General features: G+C 35.2%; 1 protein-coding gene and 1 pseudogene across 1 annotated transcript; both read right to left on the reverse strand.

The window, feature by feature from the left end:
• Positions 1-3,769: 3,769 nt before the first annotated feature.
• Positions 3,770-4,831, reverse strand: LOC115959129 (putative pentatricopeptide repeat-containing protein At3g25060, mitochondrial). Its single transcript, XM_031077434.1, has one exon. It carries the CDS (start codon positions 4,828-4,830, stop codon positions 4,330-4,332), a length of 501 nt encoding a protein of 166 aa, XP_030933294.1. The 5' UTR covers position 4,831; the 3' UTR covers positions 3,770-4,329.
• Positions 4,804-11,452, reverse strand: LOC115962010 (annotated as a pseudogene).
• Between the last annotated feature and the right edge of the window lie 878 nt (positions 11,453-12,330).

The raw sequence follows: 12,330 nt of genomic DNA on the forward strand, positions 1-12,330 counted from the left end.
CTCTAATACAATCTGCAAGAAACAGAATTCAAGATTACTAGGGCACCGACAATAAAATGAGAACAAGTTGTTTTATAATTGTCTTCAATGTAATGACATTCCATCCGGTATACGTCCTGTATACTTCACATGTTCAATTAGATTAATAGAGTTTTCTTAAAATTAAAGTGAAATTCAAACCCAACAAAAATTGCACAAAGAAAAACGCAACAGGAATTTATGAAAGCTTTAACTAGATTAATTATGTCAAACTGCTTCTTCTTTCTTATATTTCAAGTTCCAAACAACTGGGACTAGCCAATTAGGCCAGTTGAGTTCTAAGTTTCTGCTGGCACTACTATAACTACAATGAGTCTTCAATCACAAGTTTTTTGTATTTTTTAAGTCAATTCAAGAGTTGCAATCAATGCAGCAACTTGGTATAAGGATGGTGGTGAAGTATTTATAGCTATCACAATACAAGTGCCATATCCACAGAATGCGGTGTCCATAGAGTAGATGAACCCTATTTTCAAAACTTCACCCTCACCCAAAATGTTAGTCCCAACCCTTTTAAATTATAGGCTCAAACGTGCTATCTCTCTCTTACTTTTTTTAAAATAAAAAATGTCATTAAGGAACAATGGGGTAGCGAATTCCCCATCCTCTGATGGGTTGAAAACTAGAACCCAATACCAGCACTTTTAAAGGGTTAAGATCATAAAAGGAGTTCATTATATTATCAAACATGGTAATTTAGTTTTAAAAGAAAGTGTGAAGATTCAAGAAAATTAATATAAACATCACCATCATGCATTAAGGTGTCTACATATATGGTGTGGAATCCTAAAAGTGGAAGTCTGTTGAGAAAGCAACTCTTAAACATTATCCTACTGCTAAGTTTATAGATTTAATAAAGATGTGTCAACTAAATTGCAGGGATCCTATGAGATTTTACCAATACCAATCAATGATTGCTGTTAAAAAAATCAAGATATTTATGCTTCAAGAATTTATCAGAACAAATTCAAAATATTACCCATTTTTAAAGTTGAGTTTAGACTTGGAAATCCAAAATGTTCTTTTTCATTTTCTTTGGTGCTCATTTTTTAATGTGCCTATCGAGGTTGACAACTTGTGCATAATAACTGAGCTATGAAAATCTGTGTAATGTAGAGAATTTAACTTCTTTTCTTTTTATATTGAAGATCCACATCTATAAGCTCTGACTTGAATGGCACTTCCTCACCAAGTTAGAGTAAGGTGGAGGGTAAGTTGTGGGTTCAATATCCACAAGGTGTGTAACCTACCAATAAAGAAAACAACGGATCAATACCCCCCCCCCCCCCAATCCACATCTATAAGCTCTAACTTGAATGGCACTTCCTCACCAAGTTAACGTAAGGTGGAGGGTAAGTTGTGGGTTCAATATCCACAAGCTGTGTGAGTAACCTACCAATAAAGAAAACAACGGTTCAATAACCCCCCCCCCCTTTTTTTCCAACACACACATACACACACAAAGCAAGGAAAATTCCTGGCTCCACCTAATTGGAGATGAGAACTGACACAGAGGCATAGCTGACATTACCAGCAGTAATACCAACACACCTGCCCAAGCATCCTACGTACTTTTTGAGAAGCATATTGGGCTGAAATTTCATCAGTAAATGTCATATAACCAAACCCTCTATGACAAGTTTTTCTTTCAACTTGAAGCACAATGCATCATGATATTAGTTTGAAGCCAAAACATATGGGCAAAGCCCAACAAACATGTGAAGGATACCTCTCGACCATGTATCAAATGTTTACATCAGGCAACCCAGGCAGGTGAAGAATCATCTGCAAAGGTCACAAACCCAAAGCCTCTATGACAAATTTCTTCACATCTTGCACATGCCAGAACAAAAGGCATGAGTAGAAGGAAAAAAAAAAAGTTAGTTAAAACCGTCAAAATTATACAATTGTATTACCCACATAGCCTTGAAGTTGAGAGCCACATGCTAGATCAAAGAATCAAGTTGGAATCACTAGAGATGAGTAAAGGTTTCCAAATATATCAACAAATATATTTTCTCGTTTGGACTACTTCAATACTACAAAGACATTTTTAAATGTACTTACTTAGTATGCAATCAAGGATTCTCTTCCAGTCCTAGATTGGTTTTTAAAAAAAAATTCAAATGCAAAAGCATTCTTTTATAGCTTAGTTGACCATAACTTTTTATAAAAAATCAACTACCAAGTACAGCTAAGTTTAGAGGGGATATTACAGAAATACTGTGTAATGAAAAATTTTCCAAAATGCAGAGAACATTTTTTTGTACCTACATTTTCTATATATGTAGACGGATTGATCATTGGGAAGTGGCTTTACACCTACTCTTCTAAAAGTAGCCATCCTAGCTAAAATCTATCGTATATAGAAGAAAATCAGAGATGCCATGCTCAAAATTTCATAGATGAAGAAGCCATTTTTGAATTCATAAAGGATGCCATAAGATTCGGCTTCGTCTCTTATTTTTATTTTACTTTCTGCAGCTTAAGCTGCTTGTTTTTCTGTTGTATTAAAATGTACACTCATTATTCCCAACCCAAAAAAAATGAAAAATAAATAGTTAAGCTCATTGACACCTATGTTTGCTTTTGCTTTGTACTATTAACCTATTAGGTTCCAGATAATACCAACTTTGGACTTGAAGAAACTAAGGTAACGATAAGTTTCATTTTTCAAAAATAAATTCTTACTTAGTGTGTAACTCCCATCCAGAAATGATCTTTGTTAGTTCAATCAAGCACCAACTTGATGAAGTGTTATTTCTTGAGAATGACGATAATGAAATTAAGGATAGGGATGTGATTGAAAAGTGAGTTGAGAGATTTAGGAAAAGGAAATAGAAGCAGTAACTGAAAACCACAAGAATTTTATGAGGTTCTTGAAATGTAATTCACAGATTTAGGAAATTGCAGTCCACCAACCTAGTCCTCTGTCCATGCTGCCACAGTTACTTCAGAAGATCTTATTCAGCAGAATAAACACAACAAAAGTAGAGGAAAAGTGAAAACAAACCCTTAGCATCCCTGAAATGACAAAAGGTATGAACAATCAACCATCAAGTGTTCCAAAAGAACTTCTTGATGTTGCCCAGAATTTCAATGAACATGTCTAGAACCTTGAGCATATGCCATTCCTCACTTATCCTTCAGTCCATAACAACAAGAGGAGAAGGGAATTGTACTCTTTGCAGAAGCACAGAACTCTGGCATTCTTCCTCAGAACAAGGAAGAAAAATACAAAAAGTTTTCATTTGAAGAACTCACAACCTCAATTAGCAACTACAATCAATTATACAATTATTGATGCACTAAAATGGGTTACCAGATACAATTGGAAAAGGGCTGCTCTTCAAACCATTTCTGTAATGGTCTATATTCTCAAGTAGATACTAGAGGATATGAACTGTATCCCGAAACAAGAAACATATGAAACCCCCTAATTTGAGTTTATACTCTCAATTTTGCTTTTGTCAGAGAATCCATGTTTTAAATGTCAAACCAAATAATATCCTCAAAAATTTTGGATTTTCATGCAGCAGAAATAAAACCCACCATATTATGATTTATGAGATGAAACAAAAAAGTGTCGCCTTTGACACTAGGAGCAAGAGAAATGAAAAAAAAAAAAAAAAAAAGTTTCAGAAGGATTAAATACTGGAGCTGTTAGAGGCAAATCAGGCTTGCTGATGTGCATGCAGGAAGACATTTGGATTAAAAAAAATCCCCCAAGTCCTTCTCCTTGGCATTTCAATCATAGATAAATCCTTTCGAACAATCTGCATTACCATGAGCAATAAAGAAAGTGTATAATTTTTGACAAAAGCTCTTTGAACTTGGCTGCAGAAGTATAGAGTATAATGGGGAAATTGATAAAGTGGTGGATGTATATCAACACCCAAATTCTGCCAGCAACCCAGCTGGATATGGATATGTTGGATGGGACCATCTGGAAGCATTGTATTGGTTATCAAGCTGCATCTATACACTCCTTAAAGATTGTAGTATGCAATTGAGACGTTAGCTTGCTTATCTCTTCCATTTCCGCCATTATAATATTTGGAACTTACTTTCCTGAAAAGATTTCAGATCTTACCCTCATATTTCAACACGTAAGCTTTGACAAATCCAGCAAAGGGAAAGGAAATCTATGCACATCAGCTTCACCAGTAGTCATCACATGAGCAGATCCCATTTTTGAAGTGATGAAATCACTTCACTTCTCTCACAACAATATCTCTGTTCACAGTTTTCGTAATGAACTTGGTTGCTTCATGGTGATCCCCACACACCCTAAGGTTCTTTATGATCAATAATTTGGTTCCTGGCCTTGTGTTTAGGAGGCCATAAGCAATAGCAAGCCTCCACTGTGATAAAATAACTTTTTTTTTTGACTTCCTCATCAAGGGAATGCAACACAAAGTCAATCTTTGGGACATATCCAATAGCTCTCATTTCATGATCCAACTTATCCAAAAGTTGCATCATAATTTCATATTGATAATGGCTCTTATATTCCATAAGAAAAGCATGAAGTTTCCCTTTCACTTCTACTACACTAAACCCTGGCACTTTCTTCATCCCTGTCTTTTTCATGATTTTTCTAACACTAGCTACATCATCCCACTTCCTCGCCTTTGCATAGTAGTTTGAGACTAAAGAATAAATTCCCAAGTCATCCGGATTTAACTCAAGAACCATCTTTGTGGCCATCTCTCCAATAAACAACATGTTATTTTTGCAACAACCTGCCTGGAGAGCAACCCAAACAGCAAGCCCCAATTCAGCAGTCATGGAATCTATTAGCTCGCAAGCCTTTTCAACTTGACCTGCGCAAGCCAAAAGATCAACCAACAAACATAATGCTTTTCAGTTTGAGGGACCTTAAATTCACTAACCATGCGATTAAACCAATATTGGCCTTCTTCCACAAGACCTGAGTGATTGAAGGCTGAGAGAAGGGAAGAAAAAGTAGCATGATCTGGTATTTGAATTGTTTTTGTGATCTCTAGGAAGAGTGATAGAGCCTCTTTTCCATGCCCATGAATTCCATAGCTGGTTATCATTGCATTCCAAGAGATTGAGTCTTTGCAATTTATCTGATTAAACAGAGTGCGTGCCCAAGAAAGGGCTCCACATTTTGAATACATGTTAATCACAGCAGTACCTAAAACTAGATCAAAATCAAGCCTTCTCACAATATATTTGTGTAGATTTACCCAATTTTGAAAACCCAACTTGTGAACATGCTAGAAGTGCACTCAAACAACACACTAAATCTGGTCTGTTTCCATAACCCTACATCCTTTATTACGCATCTTCTTGAAAACATGACAAGCAAGCTTCAAATGTCCATTCTTGGCATGCATAGCCACAAGGCTAGTTTGAACTACAACGTCCATTTGAAGGTTTTTCCGAATCAATTACCCATGAAAGAGCCTATGGTCATGTTAATTGGGATGCCTTGGATAGGACGGGTATAAGGGTGGGTGGATTAAGGCATGTGTCACTTCTGTCCAATTTTTAGTTCTAGTGAATGGATCCCCTAAATGTTTTTTTGGAAGCTCACGGGGTTTGAGACAAGGTGATCCTTTATCGCCTCTCCTTTTCCTTTTGATTATGGAGGTCTTAAGCAGGATTCTAAGAAAGACTGAGGAATGTGGCCTGATTCATGGTTTTCATGTGTGACGTGTGAACTCTATCGGTGTGCACATTTCTCATTTGTTGTTTGCAGACAACACTATTTTATTTTGTAATGCTTCTAGGGAGCAACTGCTTTCTATAAGGTTGGCCTTGTCGTGTTTTCAAGTTTTTACAAGTTTGAAGGTTAATGTGGGGAAAAGTGAGATCATCCCCATTAGGGAGGTGAATAATCTGGATGCTTTGGCTAATATCCTTAGTTGCAGGGTGGGCAGTTTGCCTATGAAATACTTGGGGATACCACTTGGTACTTCATTTAAGACAGCTTCTATTTGGAATCCCATTCTAGAGAAGATGGAGAAGAAATTATCAGCATAGAAATGCCTCTATTTGTCAAAGGGCGGTAGGTGCACTTTATTGAAGAGCACTCATTCTTGTTTTCCAACTTATTTTTTTTATCATTATTTATTATTCCTAAAGTTATGGCTGCTAGATTGGAAAGAATCCAAAGAAACTTTTTATGGGGATCTTCTAAGAGGATTTTCAAATACCCTTTGGTGGCTTGAGACAAGGTTTGCTCACCTATTGAAATGGGTAGATTGGGGATAAGAAATATAGTGTCCTTTAATCAAGCTTTATTAGGGAAGTGGTTGTGGAGGTACGGGCATGAAGTTACTCATCTTTGGTGGAAGGTTATATCCACTAAATATGGGGAGGGTAAAGGGGTTGGAGTACTAGAGTTCGTAGGAGGGCTCATGGGTGTGGTTTGTGGCGTAGTATTAGTGAAGGGTGGGAGAGCTTTTCTAAGAATTTTTCTTTTGTTATGAGTGATGGTACTCGAATCCTCTTTTGGCATGATAGATGGGTTGGGGTTGATTCCCTTAAAATCCTCTACCCTGAGTTATATGTGATTTCAGCAAACAAGGAAGCTTGTATCTATGATGCTTTGTGTCAACAGAAGGGGGAAAATGTTAGATATTGGAACTTGAGATTTTATAGGGATTTTCAAGGCTGGTAGCTTGCTCCATCTTTTTCTCTACTTGATTTTATTCAAGCTCATCTTCCACGGGGAGTAGGTAGCGATTCTCTGTGTTGGGGCCTTAATGGAAGTGGTAAGTTTGATACTCGTTCCTTTTATAATGAGTTAAGGGAGGCCCCCAACTCTATTTTCCCTTGGAAGGGCATTTGGAAAGTAAAGGTTCTCAAAATGGTGGCTTTTTATTGTGGACAACAGCCTATGATTGCATTCTTATAATATAATCAAATACAATATATTGAACATATATTATACATGAGGCCAAAAGTTTATTGTCACAAATTCTAAATCATTTCTGCTTAAAAAAAACAAAACCAAGTTCTAAATAATTTATGCTTAAAAAAAATAAAACCAAGTTCTAAATAATTTATGATAAAAATACAAAAAGAAATCACATGAATGATAGACTATTTCTAAAACTCTATGGTTACCACCATAATACAATTGAAACAAGGTTGTATATGTTTAAGGTCGAGGTGACTCAATATTGTTTCGATGAATTAGATCTACATTGACGTGAGGCCAAGTTGTTGCGTGTGTTGGGTCACCACCAACCACTAGCACCACATTTGCTCTCAATGGCATTAGCAAGCACCGAATTTCAACTTTTTTGCAGATCTCAAATCATTTTCTAAAACAAATGAGACCATACTAATAGGTAAATCTTACCTAAAAATATAAGAATTTGTGGAAAAGAATTAATATTTCATTCAGTCAATCCCATTCAAAGAAATCTACTAACCACATGCACTAACCGTTGTTGTGTTACATCAGATTATTTAACAAAGTATTCTTCTCATCCTTCTGCTGCAAACTACCTCCTACTCACCCGTGGGTTCCAGTTAGTACAACTAGAAAGTCTTTTATTCTTGAATAATCGGGTTTGGTCCCGCCTAACTAAAATCCAATCAAGCCATAGGTTTAAAATATAATCCTATTTATCATTAGGAAAAAAAAAAAAAAAAAAAAAAAAAAAAAAAAAACACTCCTACTCACACTCAAACACAAACATGTTATTGCGCAAACTAGACTAATTTTGGTTCTTCAAACCTAGATTTTAGTTTGCAAATCAAATTCTGTAATCTTCCATTTATTTGACATTGTTTTACCTGGATTCGCGGAATATACTATTAAAGTTCACGTCAAATTCGTTGGGAAACATAGAAACCAAACACAAAATGTTAATTAGGATCTCCAATTCTGCTCTATAAAGTTCAGTTTCAATTCCAGAATGATAACAAAATATTACTGATAGGTATAGCAAATATGAAAAAAGAAATAAATAAAAAGAAATTTCACATAAAGAAGTATATGTCAATCAAATTCTAACTTCCAATAACTAAGCAATCAAAAACCTCTGCACTCAATGATTCTTTTCATTTCTTCATTATCATTTTAGAGCTTAACTTCCCAATTATCCCAAAAACTTAAACCATTAAAAATGGTGAACTGAATCATTTAATCAAAATTCTAAAATAAAGCTTAACTTCCATTTGGGTATATACGAAATTTTGTGTGTGCGTATGGTTTTTTTTTTTTTTAAAGGATTGGAGAACAGAAAAAAATTTTCACTGAAACAAAAATCGCAGATAAAGAGAAAGCATGGTAATAAATCTTTTCCTTTTTTTTTTTCACTCAATCATGAAACATTAAAACCAATTATTTTAATGTTAGAATTTTCCGCCAACTAGATTTTGTTTTCAACTAATGATGTAGCATGTGATGACATCACTCTCCCATTACAACTTCCTTCATCCCCATGCTAACTCCATCCAGTTAAGAATCTTTTGCTTTTTCTGGGTATAGAAATGCTGCCTCGCACATTTTTATTTATTTCTTTTTACTTTAGTTTTATTTGGGTATGTTCTGACTTCGATTCTCTAACTCCAATCAGACCAGAATAAATGGTCAATTATTCAGATTGATCTTTGCAGACACTTGCATAGTTTGATTTATCTAGCAAATATCAGTTCTCCTTTATTGACTTTAAATTCTAAATTTGTGTTTTTAAATGTACAATGTGTACATTGTAGTCAATTAACCTTAACAAAAACTCTTCTCCAAAAAAAAATCTTAACACAAGCAAAACTTCCAAGGTTTATACAAATAACTCTATGCAAGTGCCAATTCGTAAAAGAATGTGAAAGAACGAAAGAAAGGAGGGAGAAAAAAAATACCATAGGTAGTGCCATTCAAGTCGAGGTAAAAGATGTCCATGGTGGTGACTGATTTGGCTGAGGAGAGTGTCCACATCTGATAAGTTTGGATTCATTAGGACATCAGCGAGAATAGAATTTTCTAGTACAACAATGAACTTTGAGTTTAACCATGCCTTCTTCATGCTATTGCTTGTGTGTTTTTGATAGGTTCATTCCATTGCTTTTGTATACGTAATCTAGTACTAATAGAAGAAGTGAAGAAGAATGAGAATAAGAGTCAGGCAGCAAAAAAGTCACGTGTGAGGGTGAAGACATAAAGCTTAAATGCGGTACTGGTACCAACAAGTTAATGAGAAGCATTCTGATTCCTTTTTAAATAAGCAGGACACATGGCAGAAATTCAAACTTTTCAAAAAAAACAAAAAAAATCAGAAAGGAATGCATGCTACCATTTAAAACATAGCTGATTTGAAACTGTAAATGAAGATAATTTTGTTTCTTTCTCAAAGGATGCACCACAGTGGAAGAGGGATCAGCAGCCACCATATCATTCGCAATAGGAGCTGCATTCTCTAATACAATCTGCAAGAAAAAGAATTGATAAAAAAAACTAGTGCACCAACAATAAAATGAGAACAAGTTGTTTTATTATTGTCTTCAATGTATGACATTCCATCCAGTATAGGTCTTGTATACTTCACCTGTTCAATTAGATTAATAGAGTTTTCTTCAAATTAAAGTGAAATTCAAACCCAACAGAGATTGCACAAAGAAAAACGCAACAGGAATTTACAAAAGCATTCACTAGATTAATTAAGTCAAATTACTTCTTCTTTCTTATATTTCAAATTCCAACCAACTGGGACTAGCCAATCAGGCCAGTTGATTTCTAAGATTTTGCTTCCACTATTAGAACTATGATGAGTCTTCAATCACAAGTTGTGTTTCTTAAGTCAATTCAAGAGTTGCAATCAGATACAGCAACTTGGTATAGGGATTGTGGAGAAGTATTTATATCTATCACAATACAAGTGCCGTATTCATAGAACATGGTGTCCGTGGACTAGATCAGCCATGTTTTCAAAACTTCACCCACACCCAAAATGCTAATACTGACCCTTTTAAATTCCAGGCGCAAATGTGCTATCAACTCTCTCTTAGTTATTTTAAAATAAAAAATGTGACTAAGGGACAATGGGGTAGCGATTCCCCTCTCTTCCCACAGGTTGAAAATAGAACCCAATACCTGCACTTTTAAAGGGTTAAGATCATAGAAGGAGTTCATCATATTATCAAAAATGGTAATTTAGTTTTAAAAGAAAGTGTAAAGATTCAAGAAAATTAATATAAACACCACCATCATGCATTAACGGTGTTGAATCCTAAAAGTGGAAGTTTGTTGAGAAAGCCATTCTTAAACATAACCAATACCAATCGATGATTGCTGTTAAAAAGTGGAATAAATTCATGAAACCTAAAAGTAAATCAAGATATATATACATCAAGAATTTATCAGAACAAATTCTAAATATTAACCATTTTTTAAGTTTAGTTTAGACTGGGAAATTTAAATGTTCCTTTTCATTTCCTTAATTTTTTAATGTGATCATCAAGGTTGACAACTTGTACATAATAAATGAGCTATGAAAGTCTGTGTAATGCAGAAAATTTAACTTCTTTCCTTTCTATACTGATTGGCTTCTGTATATACATAAACCAGTAGATCAACATCAACAAGCTCCGACTTGAATGGCACTTCCTCACCTAGTTAGAATAAGGTGGAGGGGAAGTTGTGGGTTCAAGATCCACAAGGTGTGTGAGTAACCTACCAATAAAGAAAACAATGGTACTATATTCCCCACCACCCTTCCAACACACACATACACACACAAAGCAAAGAACATTCCTGGCTCCACCTAATTGGAGATGAGAACTGACCCAGGGGCATAGCTGAAATGACAGACAGTATTAGCAACACACCTTCTGCCCAAACATCCTATGTACTTTCTGAGACGCGTATTGGGCTTAAATTTCATCAGAAAATGTTATAAAACCAAACCCTCCATGACAAGTTTTTCTTCACCTGAAGCAAAAATGCATCATGATATTAGTTTCATAAGAAGCCAAAACATATGGGCAAAGCCCAAAGAACTAGTAAAGGATACCACTTGACCTTGTATTAAATTTTTGCGTCAGGCAACCCAGGCAACTGAAGAATCATTTGCTAAGGTCACAAACCCAAAGCCTCTACGATAAATTTTCTTCACAGCCCGCACATACCAGAACAAATGGCATGAGTAGAAAAAATGTTAATTATAACCGTAAAAATTTGAGGGCCACAGTGAAAGTTGAGCTATCAGGTCTTACACCGTCCAAAGATTATCCTATGATAGAGACATGGAACTCCAACTGGGTACTCTTTACGCGAATACACAATGGTCATGGCATTCCATGCATCTCTGCCTCTTTGAGGCAATACATCAAACACTTTTCGGGCAGTTTCAATGTTGCCCATATTTACATAGAACGCGATGAGTCCACCATTGGAGCTTCCGTGCTTGAAGAGACCAGTCAAAAGCATGATGAGTGCATGGGTTTTGGCAAATGGGTGCTTTGCGTTTACAGGCTAAGTGGAGAGGTATAAGACGCTTTGGGCAGGGAAGCAAATGAATCGTATGTTGTGACTGTAGAGTTAGTTTATAGCTGTTAGCAAAACGAACAACAGAAATGCGACCGCATGTTTTGGAGCATAAAAGTTTGATTGTACATTTTCCTTTATCAATTCAACTAAAGTGAAATGCTTCTCTTATGGTTATGGTGATGTGAATGTTGACAGGAAATTAGTGTTTCTCTTATGGTGATGTGAAAGCCTAATAGCTTGAGCAAAGTAACAGTCCCAAAATAGGAGATTACAAGATTCGGCTTCATCATTATACAACACACATGATAAATTCCCATTTAAAAAAAAAAAAAAAAAAAAAAAAACACATGATAAATTTTCCTGTCAAACAATTTGGTGTGATTGACCTCTCTAAAGTAAAAGTCGAAAAAGGCCATATCTTAATTTTTTTTACTTTTAAAACTTTATTAAGATTTTATAATTTACTACTTTTTAAAACTTCAGCTACCACCGCGGTCACTCTATAAGTATAAGTACTTGCGGAATGTGAGGGGTAAGAGTCGGGGTTCAAGTCTCCAAGATGGAGTTCACACATATATACATTTAGATTAGACTAGAGTAAAAATTATATCTTGTATCCAAAAAAAAAACTTCAGCTTTAAATTGCAATTTTTGAAATTGTAGAGTTTAATTTGTTACAACCCTAAACTCTAGGGTTTAAATTGCAATTTTTCCTAAATACGATACTTTTTAGGAGGGGGCTATAATCTCTATATATTTAAAAAATTCAGAAAATTAGTTATAACTTTAGAAAATGTCAAAAATACCCCTAATCTAAT

This window comes from Quercus lobata, chromosome 9 (genome assembly GCF_001633185.2).
Source record: "Quercus lobata isolate SW786 chromosome 9, ValleyOak3.0 Primary Assembly, whole genome shotgun sequence".
Taxonomy (NCBI): Eukaryota; Viridiplantae; Streptophyta; class Magnoliopsida; order Fagales; family Fagaceae; genus Quercus; species Quercus lobata.